The following is a 15687-nucleotide window of genomic DNA, read 5'->3' as shown; positions in this document are numbered from 1 at the left end:
GTACTAGACAAGTGAAAATAACTAATGTTACTTATAGGATGTTGAAGGGCTAACAAATATATGTTTCTTCTTTAGAGCCATAGAATTTTGGTGCCAGAAAGAACCCTAGAGGCCAGTAAGTTCAAAATTTTAGTTATGAGAAAACAGTTTCAGAGAAGATAGTGTCTTACCTAACCTTAGAGTTAGAGGTCCAGTAAGGCTGGAACCTCGATCTCTTTCAGTTCTAATCCAGTACTCTTTTTATTGTGATGATCTTCCAGAAAACTAATTTGCATGTAATTAAGTTAAGATTAATAACCATTTATTGAGCACTTACTGTTTATAAGATACCATGCTAGGTGCTATAGGAGAACTGAAATAACTGAAGTTCCTCTCTCAAAAGGGCATACAGTTAAATCGACATATAAAGAATTACAAAACGGTAAAAGGGACTGAACAGCAACACGAAGATTAGGAAGTGTAGCCCTGGCCGATAGCTGGGTTGGTTAGAGCACTGTGCCAGTACATAGAGGTTGCAGGTTAGAGACCTGGTCAGGGCACATATAGGAATAGACAGATGTTTCTGTCTGTCTCTCTCTCTCTTTCTCTCTCTCTCTCCTTTTCTCTCTCTAAAATCAATCAAATTATAAAAAGAAAATCAGTAACTTTAAGTATACATATTAGGAAGTGTGGAGTGCAGACTGTGTGGAACTAGCAAGCCTTTGAATTCAAGTTTGAAACATTAGTATTAGGATGTAGGCTCATTCTAATGTTTCATCCCATCCTGGCTATGTTTCAGTTCTTTCCAAGTGTAAAGCAGTAGATGGACCAGGTGCTTATGATCCCACCCCATAAATAATGCAGTATTTTAAGTCTTACCCAGGAGCAGGCTCTGAGTAGATTTGGATAGAATAATCCCTGATATTTACAAAAGAGATATATCCTAAACTGAACTGACTGTCCCTATTTCTGCCAAAGTTTGGTCTATATTTTCCTTAGGGGTGAAGAATCTATTGGATATAAAGGTATTTCCTGGTACCACATTTGATCTTAGCCAAAAGGCCGAGAAACGATGTAAAGGTATTTCTTGGTAATTGAATCTGTAAGACTCAGTTTTGCGTCTTTTATTAAAGTCCGTTCACAAACTAAAAGAAAATAGAAATAATGCTATCTGCCCTAATAAAAACTCTGTGTTTTAGGCTGAAGATCATTCTGGGAATTTTTAAACAAAAGTCTGTTTTTATTATTACTATGATCGTGTTTTAACTTGGTGTACAGTTCTTCAGAGAAAGAATGTTGAATTTCCCAGATGACAGTGAGCAATATTTATTTAAACTTCATCTTGATTCATGAATATTACAAACCTTCAATGTTTTCCTATCTGTTTACACCTGAGACAAAATATTATTAATCTTCCTGTGAATTAGAAGATAATGAAACAGTCTAAAGATCTAAGCCAGAAACAGTTGACATTTTCTTTTTTAAAGGAAGTTTCATGGCTGTTTTGCATAATGGTCAAGCTATATTCCTCAGACTGCCACATGGGTTGGTACTTTACATGGGGGTGGCAAATGGGATGCCTTGTGATGTGGATTTCTAATGCATGAACAACTAAACCATTTAAAATTCTGTGCTCCTGCTCCTTTATTTACATGAAGGGATTTCCATGCAAAACATCTGTGTTGCAATGCTTTTGTTAATAGCCTCAAATATTCTAATACTTCCATGACATTGGTTCTTCAAAATACCATAGCCAAGCACTTGTTTTAAGGTATCTCTAAATTTAGCCTCTAAATGGAGCCTTTAGATTATATTTAGAAGAAAGGAATTTAAGCATGAAGAGAACACCAGCTCCTTGATCATGTTAACAGAAACCAAGAGAGAAGACCAGTAATATTTGATTCTCCCATGACTCTTGTGCCTCAGTTAAATCATGAAAAGTCAACTTTTATCCATTACTTAAAAATGTGCAATTCAATGGTTTTTAGTATATTCACAGAGTTGTGCAACCATCACTACAATCAGCCATAAACTTTGAAAATGTAATAATCGCCTGACCTGTGGTGGTACAGTGGATAAAGCATCGACCTGGAACGCTGAGGTCGCTGGTTTGAAACCCCAGTCTTGCCTGGTCAAGACACATATGGAAGTTGATGCGTCCTGCTCTTCCCCCTTTCTCTCTCTTTCTCCTTTCTCTTAAATATATTTATAGATCGGAAAGAGAAAAAAAAAAGACAATGTGATAATCAAGAACTTTTCCTCTGGGCAGCTTCTTTCTTAGTCCCAGTCTCACCACATGACCTGTTCAGGGTCAGTTTTCCCTCTCCCTATCCTTGCTTTGCTGGTGTTTTAACAGACACTCTACTAGGGTTGAAAATTTCTCTGTCAAACGTCATTCTCATTTCTGAGACCCATAATTGGGAATTTGGGGTCAGCAAGCCTGGAGTCCAAACATTATTGGATCCCAGGGACTCATTAGATGAAGTAGGAAATGCTGACCAGGCCCTGGATTTGAGAAAGCTGCAAGGATGGAGAGATGGTATGAAAACCAAGATTTTCCAACCTCCTTTGTAAAAACCCTTGATTGCCACACTTTGAAAGCTTTCTATTTATGCTGGTGATCAAAACAATTAAAAACCGCATGCTTTATTTTATTTATTAAAGTAACTCTTCTCATAAAGATACTGCAGTGTTTCCATCGTGTAAAGCAATCCTATTTCCTTGTAGAGAGAGCTTCGTTTAGGAGCCTGAATCTCCAAGCAGAGTCCGTTAGAGGATTTAATATGGGACGAGCAGTCAGCACTGGCAGTCTGGCCAGCAGCACCCTGAACAAACTTGCCGTTCGACCTCTGTCAGTTCAAGCTGAGATTCTGAAGAGGCTGTCCTGCTCAGAGCTGTCGCTTTACCAGCCATTGCAAAAAAGTGCAAAAGAGAAGAGTGACAGAGCTTCATGGGAGGAAAAGCCTAGAGGGATGAGTAAATCATACCACGATCTCAGTCAGGCCTCTCTCTATCCTCATCGGAAAAATGCCATTGTTAACATGGACGGGAGTCCATCACAAACCATTGCGGAGTTGGTAGGAAAACCATTTCACCAGATGGCAAGATCTGATACAGAATCTTTGGCAGGATTCACAAAACTTAATAAGTAAGAACATAATTAACTAACCCAAACTACATATTTGTAAATTCTGCATTTCATACATTTGTTTTTGTTTTGACGTTTTTTTATATTCATCGTATTTTTTTTTTTACATTGACACTTCCCCCTCCTACCTTCCTTTTCCCTCTTTAGTTCAAAGTCTGTTGCAAGTTTAAATAGAAGTCCTGAAAGGAGGAAACATGAATCAGACTCACCTTTTGAAGACCCTGGTCAAGCATATGCTATAGGTCAGCATAAACAAGCCTACCTCTTCTCTCCCCCCACCCAATCTGGTGCTGGTGCTCATAGTGAAGTGTACAAGAGAATGTAATTTACCAAGAAATTACTTTTGGTTCTGTATCCTAATTGCCAAAGCTATTTGTGAATATAAAATTACAGGCTACTTAAAATGTACCAAGTCAAATCAAAAAGTGATTTAACAAGTGATTGCTTCATGGCACAGGCTACTAGTTAGCTTTCTCTTGGTGGCAGTTACAAGCCCGACAGTGTTCCCAGGAGGACCCAGGCTGAGAACCCACGGCTTTGCATGCTCTTCCTGGGCTTTCCTTACAAGCTGTGTGAGCAAACGCCACTCATGCTGTATTTTCTTTTAAAGAAAGGTATATTTAGGGTACTTTCAGCTTAGCATGAATAGAATTGTCTCTAAAACATAATTTTATGTGCTATGGTTGGCAGGTAGAAATTTCTAGTTGATTAAAGAGTTCCAGATTCTCCCAGCTAGTTGGGGCCTACGAAGAGGTATAGAAGTTGTATGTTTATGAACTCACACTACCTTATAAGGTAAAATAGTTCAGGTTTCCTGTTGTTTTATGCACCTTAGTAGGGACATGCACAGAATCAATCTTGTAGAAGAGTCGATATTTAAGCACAGAGGTCCGAAAGATTGCTCCAAATAGGAAGCAGCTAGGGAGACAAAGGAAAAACCAAGAATAACCCTCTTCTGCTGTTGTTCAACCAAATGATACTAATTATCTCTCCCTTAGACCAAAGTTTGATGTTCTAACTCCAAATACGTAAAGTTATTTTGTAGTTGGATTGGGGAGATGTGGAGTTAAGTGAAGTCAAAAAAGAACTCTACACTGTAGTCGATACGTATTTACAGGAAGCAGCATTACTTTAATTAACAAGGCTTCCACGACTTTCAGAGATGATACTATCATCAATTTTAATTGAATTAATTTTAAAAATCTTTAAACAGATAAAGTGCAAGATTTTATACTATTGGTTACCTTATATGTTCAAAATAACCCCAGAAGACACTGATTAGTGCTTTCAGAAAATGCTTTTCAAAGTATATTCACTGTAACAGGATCTCTTATAGAGTCTAAGCTCTTTTAACTGAAGGGTTTGGTCTACCTAAAAACTCATCACATATCAGATATAAATATTCCATAGAAGAGCACAGATAAATAAATCTTACCCATGAAAGAAAATTTATTTTCTGCATTTGTCTTTTGATTAATATTATTCATTTTTATTGAATATTGGATTTTCTTTTAACATTTGAACAAATGTTTTTAAAAGTAATTTCAGTTTCATCATTTGATATTTGGCATATCAAAATGTCACTGTCAGAAACAATACATTTGTGTTTAAATTTTTTCTACAAAGCAAGTTGATATGCTTAACTTGGACAATAAAAATAGTAAATAAGCCCATTGTGGAAAGACATATTTTTCTGAATATAAATAAAAGAAAATATTACTACCTTAATGTTTTATTGCTTTTTATGAATTTATCAGAAGAAATTACTTCTGTATCTAGTATCTGACCACTTTATAAACTAATAATTTAATTTATACCACAGGAATGACTTTGCATAGTTCTGGAAATTCTTCATCCCAAGTACCCTTAAAAGAAAATGGTAGGTTTATAAAATGTTTTCCCCCTCTTTTCCATCATATTTTGTCTCTTGTATTTTATGAGTTGGTCTTAACCCTAATAAGGAAGTGTCTACAAGTTCATGCCAAGGATTTTAGACCTTATATTTGAGTCAAGGAGAGCTGTATTTTGTAGCGTTGTAGCAATGTGCTGGGACCTATAATTTAGGCTAACACCAATGAACTAGAGAACTAACAAATTAAAGATATGGACATTAATTGGAAAGCTAATTGGAAAGATAATTGGACATTAATTGGAAAGATAATTCAGGTGACAGGTAATTTTGATTAAAAAGAGTTTTAACTTAGGTGGTTATTTTAAAGAGGTGCTTGACCTTGAAAGGCCTTATTCAGGTGGCTTGACGTGGACAAGCATTCCAGGCCAAGGGTGTAGTGGGTCAGAGACATGATAGGTCCAGGGTGCTGCCTGAATCTCGGTATGGTGGCTTGTAAGGACAAGGTTGGACCTCGAGAACTAAATCGGAACTAGCTTTGAGTCTTTAGCCTAAGTGCTGTAGGAAGAATTTGAAGTCTTAAAATACTGAGATTTATAGTTTACAAAAAGTCTTAAGACGAAACACATTTATGGGAAGAAATTTTGTACAGTGACTTCAAAGTCAGTGGATTCAAAATTCTTAGACTTTAGGTTATAAAATACTTTAATGGACATTATCTTATTTGATCTTTCTAGCACCTTTCATGGGTAAAAAGTTTTATTACTATGCATATATTACTTTTCTCCAAAAATGCTTTGGTCTTCCTGTCAAACTCTTGAGTTTTAAGTATTCAGAATCTGATGCAAAAGAAGCAAATAATGCTAATCAAATGTTTTAATATAATTAAATTTGATGAAGCTTTAAATTTAGTTGTAATTTTCCTGAAAACCAAGACAAAAATAAAAGCATAAGAGTAGGTTGAACCAGATAAAACTGTTTTTGTAGATCAACTGTCAAACACTAGCATGCTATTTTCTATAATTCTTATTTTCTAATAGATATACATATACCAGGTCTTTGAGAGAGGAAAATTTGTGTTGGAAGTAACACTGTGTCATAACATAAAAATATACACAAGATTTTAATTACTCATAGCAAATGTAGGAATTTTTTCAATGACTATTTAAAAAACATTAATTTTTAAAAATCTGAGGGCATATCAATTAAGAAAATGTTAGTGAACTTATATTTGGACCTGAGTTACTAAGGCCCTGGTGTGTGTGTGTGTGTGTGTGTGTGTGTGTGTGTTTATGATAATCAAGTGTCTTACAAGGACTGAATTTAGAATATGTGTGACTAAATAGCTCAATTACTAAAATGTCTATAATGGTGGTAATTATTAACTGACCGTTATTGAGTGCTTTACTCTGTTCCAAACACTTTATGTTTAGTCCTCATTTAATCTTCACAACAACCCTATGAGGCAGGTGATGATATTATTTCCTTTTCACAAATGAGAAACCAGACCATTGAGAGCCTGAAGTGTACAGAAGGTCATAGACCTAGCAATGCCCATTCTGTGATTTGAATGCAGAAGTCTGTTTCCAAAGCCCATGCTCTAATCCACTCTTTAAACTGTCTCCTAGCATAGTAATGCCTAATTATATTCATATATATTATTTCTACCAACTAAACTACTTAAAGAAGCTATATAATAATTTATTCAAGGATAAGAACTTGAGATGTGTTTTAACCTAGCTTCTGATGGAAAAGAAGATGAATTTACATTAGATACCGCATGAGCAGCATGTGCAGGGTAGTTTCTCTATTTAAACCTTTAGAAACTTCATCTTCCCACCCGTCCACTACAGAGGAAGAGTGGATCTACCTTCCTATGGATGTCTGCCCCAGTTGCCTTGTAGGCAAGTCTATGGTTTCTTTGGTTTCGCTTTGAGTCTGCCCAGTCAGTCCTGAATTAGTGTTCTTTTGAAAATTGAGTTTTCACATAACAAATCATGGCAAACATGTTTTTTCAAATGAGGTAACTGGTAATTACAAATTGAAGTACTGTCTGACCAGGCAGCGGCACAGTGGATAGAGCATCGACCTGGGACACTGAGTTACCTGGGTTTGAAACCCCGAGGTCACTGGCTTGAGTGCTGGCTCTTCCAGCTTATGCACAGGCTCGCTGGCTTGAACCCAAGGTCTCTGGCTTGAGCAAGGGGTCACTGGCTCAGCTAGAACCCTCCAGTCAAGGCACATATAAGAAAGTAATAAATGAACAACTGAAGTGCCACAACTATGAGTTGGTGCTTCACATCTCTCTCCCTTCCTATCTGTCTGTCTGTCTCTCTCTCTCTCTCTCATGCTAAAAAAAAATTACTTGCCCATGAATCAAATAATCAAATATATGACCTCTTATTCTAATTTCAATGTTCTTCCTTGCTGGTCAAGATTATTAGAAGTGAGCATCAATTAATATTGAATTATTTATCAGTTAATACAGTGACCAAACAAAATTTAATCTGAACCTGTTAGGACTTTCAGAAACCCTTAAAGAAAGTGAAACTTGAAAGAGAAGATAAAAAAGGCATGAATCTTCTTTTTTTTTTTTTTTTTTTTGATAGTGAATTGATTTTTTTTTTTTTTATTTTATAATTTTATTTTTTTAATGGGGTGACATCAATCAATCAGGATACATATATTCAAAGATAACAAGTCCAGGTTATCTTGTCGTTCAATTATGTTGCATACCCACCACCCAAAGTCAGATTGTCCTCTGTCACCTTCTATCTTGTTTTCTTTGTGCCCCTCCCACCCCCTATCCCTCTCCCATTCCCCCCTCCCCCCCGTAACCACCACACTCTTATCAATGTCTCTTAGTTTCACTATTATGTCCCACCTACATATGGAATAATACAGTTCCTGTTTTTTTCTGATTTACTTATTTCGCTTCGTATCATGTTATCAAGATCCCACCATTTTGCTGTAAATATTCCGATGTCATCATTTCTTATGGCTGAGTAGTATTCCATAGTGTATATGTGCCACATCTTCTTTATCCAGTCATCTATTGATGGGCTTTTTGGTTGTTTCCATGTCCTGGCCACTGTGAACAATGCTGCAATAAACATGGGGCTGCATGTGTCTTTACGTATCAATGTTTCTGAGTTTTGGGGATATATACCCAGTAGAGGGATTGCTGGGTCATAAGGTAGTTCTATTTTCAGTTTTTTGAGGAACCACCATACTTTCTTCCATAATGGTTGTACTACTTTACATTCCCACCAACAGTGTATGAGGGTTCCTTTTTCTCCACAGCCTCTCCAACATTTGCTATTACCTGACTTGCTAATAACAGCTAATCGAACAGGTGTGAGGTGGTATCTCATTGCAGTTTTGATTTGCATTTCTCTAATAGCTAAAGAAGATGAGCATCTTTTCATATATCTGTTGGCCATTTGTATTTCTTCCTGGGAGAAGTGTCTATTCATATCCTCTTCCCATTTTTTTATTGGATTGTTTGTTTGTTTGTTGTTGAGTTTTATGAGTTCTTTGTATATTTTGGATATTAGGCCCTTATCTGAGCTGTTGTTTGAAAATATCATTTCCCATTTAGTTGGCTTTCTGTTTATTTTGTTATCAGTTTCCCTTGCTGAGCAAAAACTTCTTAGTCTGATGTAGTCCCATTCATTAATTTTTGCCTTCACTTCTCTTGCCATTGGAGTCAAATTCATAAAATGCTCTTTAAAACCCAGGTCCATGAGTTGAGTACCTATGTCTTCTTCTATGTACTTAATTGTTTCAGGTCTTATGTTTAGATCTTTGATCCATTTTGAGTTAATTTTTGTACAGGGGGAGAGACTGTAGTCCAGTTTCATTCTTTTGCATGTGGCTTTCCAGTTTTCCCAGCACCATTTATTGAAGAGGCTTTCTTTTCTCCATTGTGTGTTGTTGGCCCCTTTATCAAAAATTATTTGACTATATATATGTGGTTTTATTTCTGGACTTTCTATTCTGTTCCATTGGTCTGAGTGTCTATTTTTCTGCCAATACCATGCTGTTTTGATTGTCGTGGCCCTATAATAGAGTTTGAAGTCAGGTATTGTTATGCCCCCAGCTTCATTCTTTTTCTTTAGGATTGCTTTGGCTATTCGGGGTTTTTTATAGTTCCATATAAATCTGATGATTTTTTGCTCTATTTCTTTAAAAAATGTCATTGGAATTTTGATGGGAATTGCATTAAATTTGTATATTGCTTTGGGTAATATAGCCATCTTGATTATATTTATTCTTCCTAGCCAAGAACAAGGTATATTCTTCCATCTCATTATATCTTTTTCGATTTCCCTTAACAATGGTTTATAGTTTTCATTATATAAGTCCTTTACATTCTTTGTTATGTTTATTCCTAAGTATTTTATTTTTTTTGTTGCAATCGTGAAGGGGATTATTCTTTTGAGTTCCTTCTCAGTTGTTTCATTGTTGGCATATAGAAAGGCTATTGACTTCTGTATGTTAATTTTGTATCCTGCGACCTTACTGTATTGGCTTATTGTTTCTAGTAGTCTTTTTGTGGATTCTTTGGGGTTTTCGATGTATAGGATCATATCATCTGCAAAAAGTGATACCTTTACTTCTTCTTTTCCGATATGGATGCCTTTTATTTCTTTGTCTTGTCTGATTGCTCTGGCTAGAACCTCTAGTACCACATTAAATAAGAGTGGAGAGAGTGGACAACCCTGTCTTGTTCCTGATTTAAGGGGGAAAGCCTTCAGTTTAGTGCCATTTAATATGATGTTAGCTGATGGTTTATCATATATGGCCTTTATCATGTTGAGATATTTTCCTTCTATACCCATTTTGTTGAGAGTCTTAAACATAAAATTGTGTTGTATTTTATCGAAAGCCTTTTCTGCGTCTATTGATAAGATCATGTGGTTTTTGTTCTTTGTTTTGTTGATATGGTGTATTACATTAACCGTTTTATGTATGTTGAACCATCCTTGAGATTCTGGGATGAATCCTACTTGATCATGATGTATTATTTTTTTAATATGTTGTTGTATTCGATTTGCTAGTATTTTGTTTAGTATTTTAGCATCTGTATTCATTAGAGATATTGGTCTGTAGTTTTCTTTTTTTGTGCCATCCTTGCCTGGTTTTGGTATGAGGGTTATGTTGGCCTCATAAAATGTGTTTGGAAGTATTGCTTCTTCTTCAATTTTTTGGAAGACTTTGAGTAGAATAGGAACCAAGTCTTCTTTGAATGTTTGATAAAATTCGCTGGTATAGCCGTCAGGGCCTGGACTTTTATTTTTGGGGAGGTTTTTAATGGTTTTTTCTATTTCTTCTGTACTGATAGGTCTGTTTAGGCTTTCTGCTTCTTCTTGACTCAGTCTAGGAAGGTTGTATTTTTCTAGGAATTTATCCATTTCTTCTAGGTTGTTGAATTTAGTGGCATAAAGTTTTTCATAGTATTCTACAATAATTCTTTGTATATCTACGGTGTCCGTGGTGATTTCTCCTCTTTCATTTTGGATTTTGTTTATATGAGTTCTTTCTCTTTTTTCCTTCGTAAGTCTTGCCAAGGGTTTGTCAATTTTGTTGATCTTTTCAAAGAACCAGCTCCTTGTTCTATTAATTTTTTCTATAGTTTTTCTGTTCTCTAATTCATTTATTTCTGGTCTGATTTTTATTATCTCCTTTCTTCGGCTGGTTTTGGGTTGTCTTTGTTCTTCTTTTTCTAGTTCCTTAAGGTGGGAAGTTAAGTGGTTCACTTGGGCTCTCTCTTGTTTGTTCATATATGCCTGAAGCGATATGAACTTCCCTCTTATCACTGCTTTTGCTGCATCCCATAGATTCTGATATGTCGTATTGTCATTTTCATTAGTCTGTATATATCTTTTGATCTCTGCACTTATTTCTTCTTTGACCCATTCATTTTTTAAAAGTATGTTGTTTAGTTTCCACATTTTTGTGGGATTTTTTTCCTCTTTTTTGCAGTTGAATTCTAGTTTCAAGGCTTTATGATCAGAAAATATGCTTGGTACAACTTCAATTTTTCTGAATTTGCTGATATTGTTTTTGTGGCCCAACATATGGTCAATTCTTGAGAATGATCCATGTACACTGGAGAAAAATGTATACTCAGTCACTTTGGGATGAAATGTCCTGTAGATGTCTATCATATCCAGGTGCTCTAGTGTTTTGTTTAAGGCCATTATGTCTTTGTTGATTCTCTGTTTGGATGACCGATCTAGAGCCATCAGCGGTGTATTGAGGTCTCCAAGTATGATTGTATTTTTGTCAGTTTTTGTTTTAAGATCAATAAGTAGCTGTCTTATATATTTTGGTGCTCCTTGGTTTGGTGCATATATATTAAGAATTGTTATGTCTTCTTGATTCAGTGTCCCCTTAGCCATTATGAAATGGCCATTTTTGTCTCTAAGTACTTTTCCTGTCTTGTAGTCAGCATTATCCAATATGAGTATTGCTACACCTGCTTTTTTTTGGATGTTATTTGCTTGGAGTATTGTTTTCCAGCCTTTCACTTTGAATTTGTTTTTATCCTTGTTACTTAGATGAGTTTCCTGTAGGCAGCATACAGTTGGATTTTCTTTTTTAATCCATTCTGCTACTCTGTGCCTTTTTATTGGTGAGTTTAATCCATTTACATTTAGTGTAATTATTGATACTTGTGAGTTCCCTATTGCCATTTTATATCTTGCTTTCTGTTAGTTTTGTGTCTTGTTTGATCCTTCTCTTTCGTTTTTCTATCTTTTGTTTTTATTTGGTTGTATTCCATACATCTTTCCTCTGTTGCTATCTTTTTTATCTCATGTGCTTCTGTGGTGGTTTTTTCAATGGTGGTTACCTTTGAGTAATGAAAAGGGTCCCTACCCTGTTCATTGTAGCGAACTATTTTGTGAGTACTTTTGCACTCCATCGTCCTTTGCTACTGTTAATCTCCGTCTTCTCCCCCTCTTTCTTTTTGTTGTTGTCACAGTTTAAATTTGGTTTTATTGTGTTCTTCTTGGAGCTTTTACTTGTGGCTCTGTTTTTTTTTGTTCTTTGTATCTGATTGGAGAACCCCCTTTAGTGATTCCTGGAGTGGGGGTTTTCTGATGATAAATTCTCTCATCTTTTCTGTATCTGTGAATGTTTTTATTTCTCCTTCGTATTTGAAGGATAGCTTTGATGGGTATAGTATTCGTGGCTGAAAGTTCCTCTCTTTCAGGACTTTAAATATTGGGGTCCACTCTCTTCTAGCTTGTAGAGTTTCTGCTGAGAAATCTGATGATAATCTAATGGGCCTTCCTTTATATGTTGTATTCTTCTTTTCCCTGGCTGCCTTGAGAATTTTTTCTTTGCTGTTGGTTTGTGTCAATTTCATTATGATATGCCTTGGAGTAGGTTTGTTGGGGTTAAGAAAACTTGGAGTTCTGTTTGCTTCTTGAATTTGAGGCTTTAGTTCTTTCCACAGGCTTGGGAAGTTCTCATCAATTATTTGTTTAAGTATGTTCTCCATTCCATTTTCTCTCTCTTCTCCCTCTGATATACCTATTATTCTTATGTTATTCTTTTTGATGGAGTCAGATAATTCTTGTAGGGCTATCTCATTTTTTTTAATTTTTGAGTCTCTTTCTTCTTCTCTCTGTTGTGCCTCAAGTTGCTTGTCTTCTATTTCACTAATCCTCTCTTCTATCTGACCTGTTCTATTAGCTAAGCTTGTTACTTCGTTTTTCAGCTCGTGAATTGAGTTTTTCATCTCTGTTTGATTTGTTTTTATAGTTTCAATTTCCTTGGACATATATTCTTTGTGTTCATGGAGTTGTTTTCTGAGCTCCCTATATTGCCTTTCTGTGTTTTCTTGTATATCTCGGAGGATTTTTAGGATTTCTATCTTGAATTCTCTGTCATTTAGCTCCAAGGTTTCCAATATATTAAATTTTTTCTCCATAGATTTTTCCTCATCTAGCTGTGTTACCTCTCTTTCTTTTGTATCCATGATATTCGATTTTCTCTTCCTTAATGGCATCTGAGGGTGGTTTTGTTGATAGTATTAATGAGATTTAATAAAGAATAAAAAGTTAAAAAAAATAAAAAAAAATAAAAAAAATAAAAAAATAACAAATCAAAAAGAGTTGTTTTTTTTAAAAAAAATTAATAATGAAATAAAGAAAAATAAAATAAAATAAAAATTTTTTTAAAAAAGGAAATTATTCCCCCCCTCTTTTTTTCCTCTCCTCTCCTCTCCCCTCTTTCTTGAGAAAATCTTGTGGTGGACTGTGAGTTATAACAAACAAAGGCATGAATCTTCTAATCTCATAAAACAGATATGGAAAGGATTCCAATTTTTTAATTGTAATTTCAAAAAAAAAGATTGTTTAATCTTTCTAACAACATACTTCTTATATTTCTTCTTAAGAGAGTGAAAACAAAACTATAGTACTTTACAAGAATAAGGTAAAATTGGTTTTTAGTATTTCCCATTTTACTTTAATTAAAGGTTTTATACATTGAAAAGTAACTTTTACCTAGAGTTGTCACCTTCCTTCCTGTCCAAACCCAAAACTGTGGTCACTCAACAAAAACAAATGCAAAAAAACAAAAAACATCCTGTAAAATAAGTTATTCTAATGCAGAGGAATTGGTGCAAACAGGAAAAGAAGTCCTTTTCCCCAATATTAAAATTGATTATATTTACTATTATTATTATTATTATTATTATTATTATTATTATTATTTAGCAGCGGGAGAGACAGACAGAAAGGAAGAGAGATGAGAAGCATCAACTTGTAATTGCGGCACCTTAGTTGTTGTTCATTGATTACCTCTCATACGTGCCTTGACTGGGGTGGGAGGTAGGACGGACTCCAGCCCAGCCAGTGACCTCTTGCTCAAGCCAACGACCATGAGATCATGTCAATGAACTGTGCTCAAGCCAGCAACCTTGGGGTTTTGAACCTAGGACCTCAGCTTCCCAGGTCAACACTGTGTCTACTGCACCACCACTGGTCAGGCTGATTATTATCTGTAAGGGCAGTCTTAATTCCCAGTAATAAATTGTACAAACATAAGTAAGATTTTAAAACAGGTTTTTTTACTTTGATGTCAGGGACCAATGTCATTTTATATGCTAGTTTTTTCCATATAAGGTTTAATTAGAATATATACAAAGTTGAAAGTTATAATAAAATAAAATTCCAAAGTGCTCATGAAGGAGTCAACAGACGCGGGAATTAACCAGAAGTAAAAAATTGAGTCAGCTAAATTGAGGACTAAGAAGAACTTAAGAGTTTACCCAAAACAAGTATTTTCATTTTATGGATGAGTTAAATGAGTCCCCAAGATGTTACATGGCTCCAAACACTGAGCTATTTAGTACTGGCACAGAAATAAAACACCAAAGTTTCCATTCTGATCCTCCATACGTACCACTGGAGCAGTTATTATGTTAGTAGTATAACAATCAACAATACCTCTTGTTTTTATACCATTACAGTGCTACTGACCCATCATCCCCAGAATTTGGGTCTTTTTTTCCTAGGGTGAGTAATAGATTTATCCAGGGCTTTCTCTACCTGTTGTCCAGTTAATCTTAGAATTAATGGCATGTAAATGCTTTATAGTTGACAAGGGTTTATATTTATAACCAATAAATTAGTTTTGCTTACAAAAAAGATATTGTTGATTCATACATGGCTTTGGCCTTACTAGAAATATGATCTTACTGGGAAATTCAATTAATTTATTCATAGATATATTTATCGTTAGTATCGACAGTTAATCTAGTTATGGACTATGGATGTCTACATGAGGCTTCTGAGATAAGAAAGGCAGCATTGGAACAACAGTCTCCACTGCAAAGAGGGTTTGCATTCTATTTCTAAATTATATATACATTTAGTGTATTAAGCTCCTGTCTCGGTAACATTGAGACTGACACTGATAGCGATGTGGTAACTCAGCATGTTTTACTCAGAGAAGCGGAAGTCTCAAGTTGAGGCTCTTTTTTACTTTAGAATATTTGCAGGATTTGCTGGGTCATAGAGTATATTAATGTAAATTAAAAATTTTTTAGGGATTTAAAGATGAGTGCTCCTTGAATGTTTATACCTGAGTATCTGTTTCCCTATAGTAGTTAAAATAGCTAAATCTGACCTGTGGTGGCTCAGTGGATAAAACCATTCATTCTATCTGGAATGCTGAGGTCGCCAGTTCGAAACCCTGGGCTTGCCTGGTCAAGGCACGAATGGAAGTTGATGCTTCCTGCTCCCCCCCACACACACACACACTTCTCTCTCTCCTCTCTCTCTCTTCTCTCTAAAACGAATAAATAAATTAAAAAAAAAAAAGAAATTACAATAGCTCAGGAATGCCTTGGTACCTGATATATCTAGCTACCACACTTTCAGAACTTCATAAATTCTATTGGTCCTCATTAAATTCTGTAAGTACCTTTAAATTTAATTGTTACATATTATATACCCTCAGATACTTTCTCCTCCCTCTCTTTTAAACCAGTGGAAAACTATATGGGCATCTATGTAAGTGTAATACAAAGATACGTAAAAACTTGGCATGTGGCCTGACCAGGTGGTGGCTCAGTGGATAGAGCGTTGGACTGGGATGCGGAGGACCCAGGTTCAAGACCCCGAGGTCGCCAGCTTGAGCACAGGCTCATCTGGTTTGAGCAAAGCTCACCAGCTTGGATCCAAGGTTG

General features: G+C 35.5%; 1 protein-coding gene across 5 annotated transcripts in view; it reads left to right on the top strand.

Moving 5' to 3' along the window:
- PTPN13 (protein tyrosine phosphatase non-receptor type 13) overlaps positions 1-15687 on the top strand; it is a 243238-nt gene that overhangs the window by 154457 nt on the left and 73094 nt on the right. For 3 of the 5 annotated variants that reach the window (XM_066281165.1, XM_066281164.1, XM_066281168.1), the window contains 3 exons: positions 2707-3127; positions 3275-3369; positions 4950-5006. The exons of 1 other annotated variant lie outside the window; for it this stretch is intronic. In XM_066281165.1, coding sequence (XP_066137262.1) covers positions 2707-3127; positions 3275-3369; positions 4950-5006 — 573 coding nt within the window. The remainder of the gene's footprint in view (positions 1-2706; positions 3128-3274; positions 3370-4949; positions 5007-15687) is intronic. One more of the 5 variants, XM_066281167.1, reaches the window with a different exon arrangement.

The sequence above is a fragment of the Saccopteryx bilineata genome, chromosome 5, assembly GCF_036850765.1.
Source record: "Saccopteryx bilineata isolate mSacBil1 chromosome 5, mSacBil1_pri_phased_curated, whole genome shotgun sequence".
Lineage (NCBI taxonomy): Eukaryota > Metazoa > Chordata > Mammalia > Chiroptera > Emballonuridae > Saccopteryx > Saccopteryx bilineata.
Note: the sequence above shows the minus strand (reverse complement) of the source record. Positions and strands in the feature narration are given on the sequence as shown.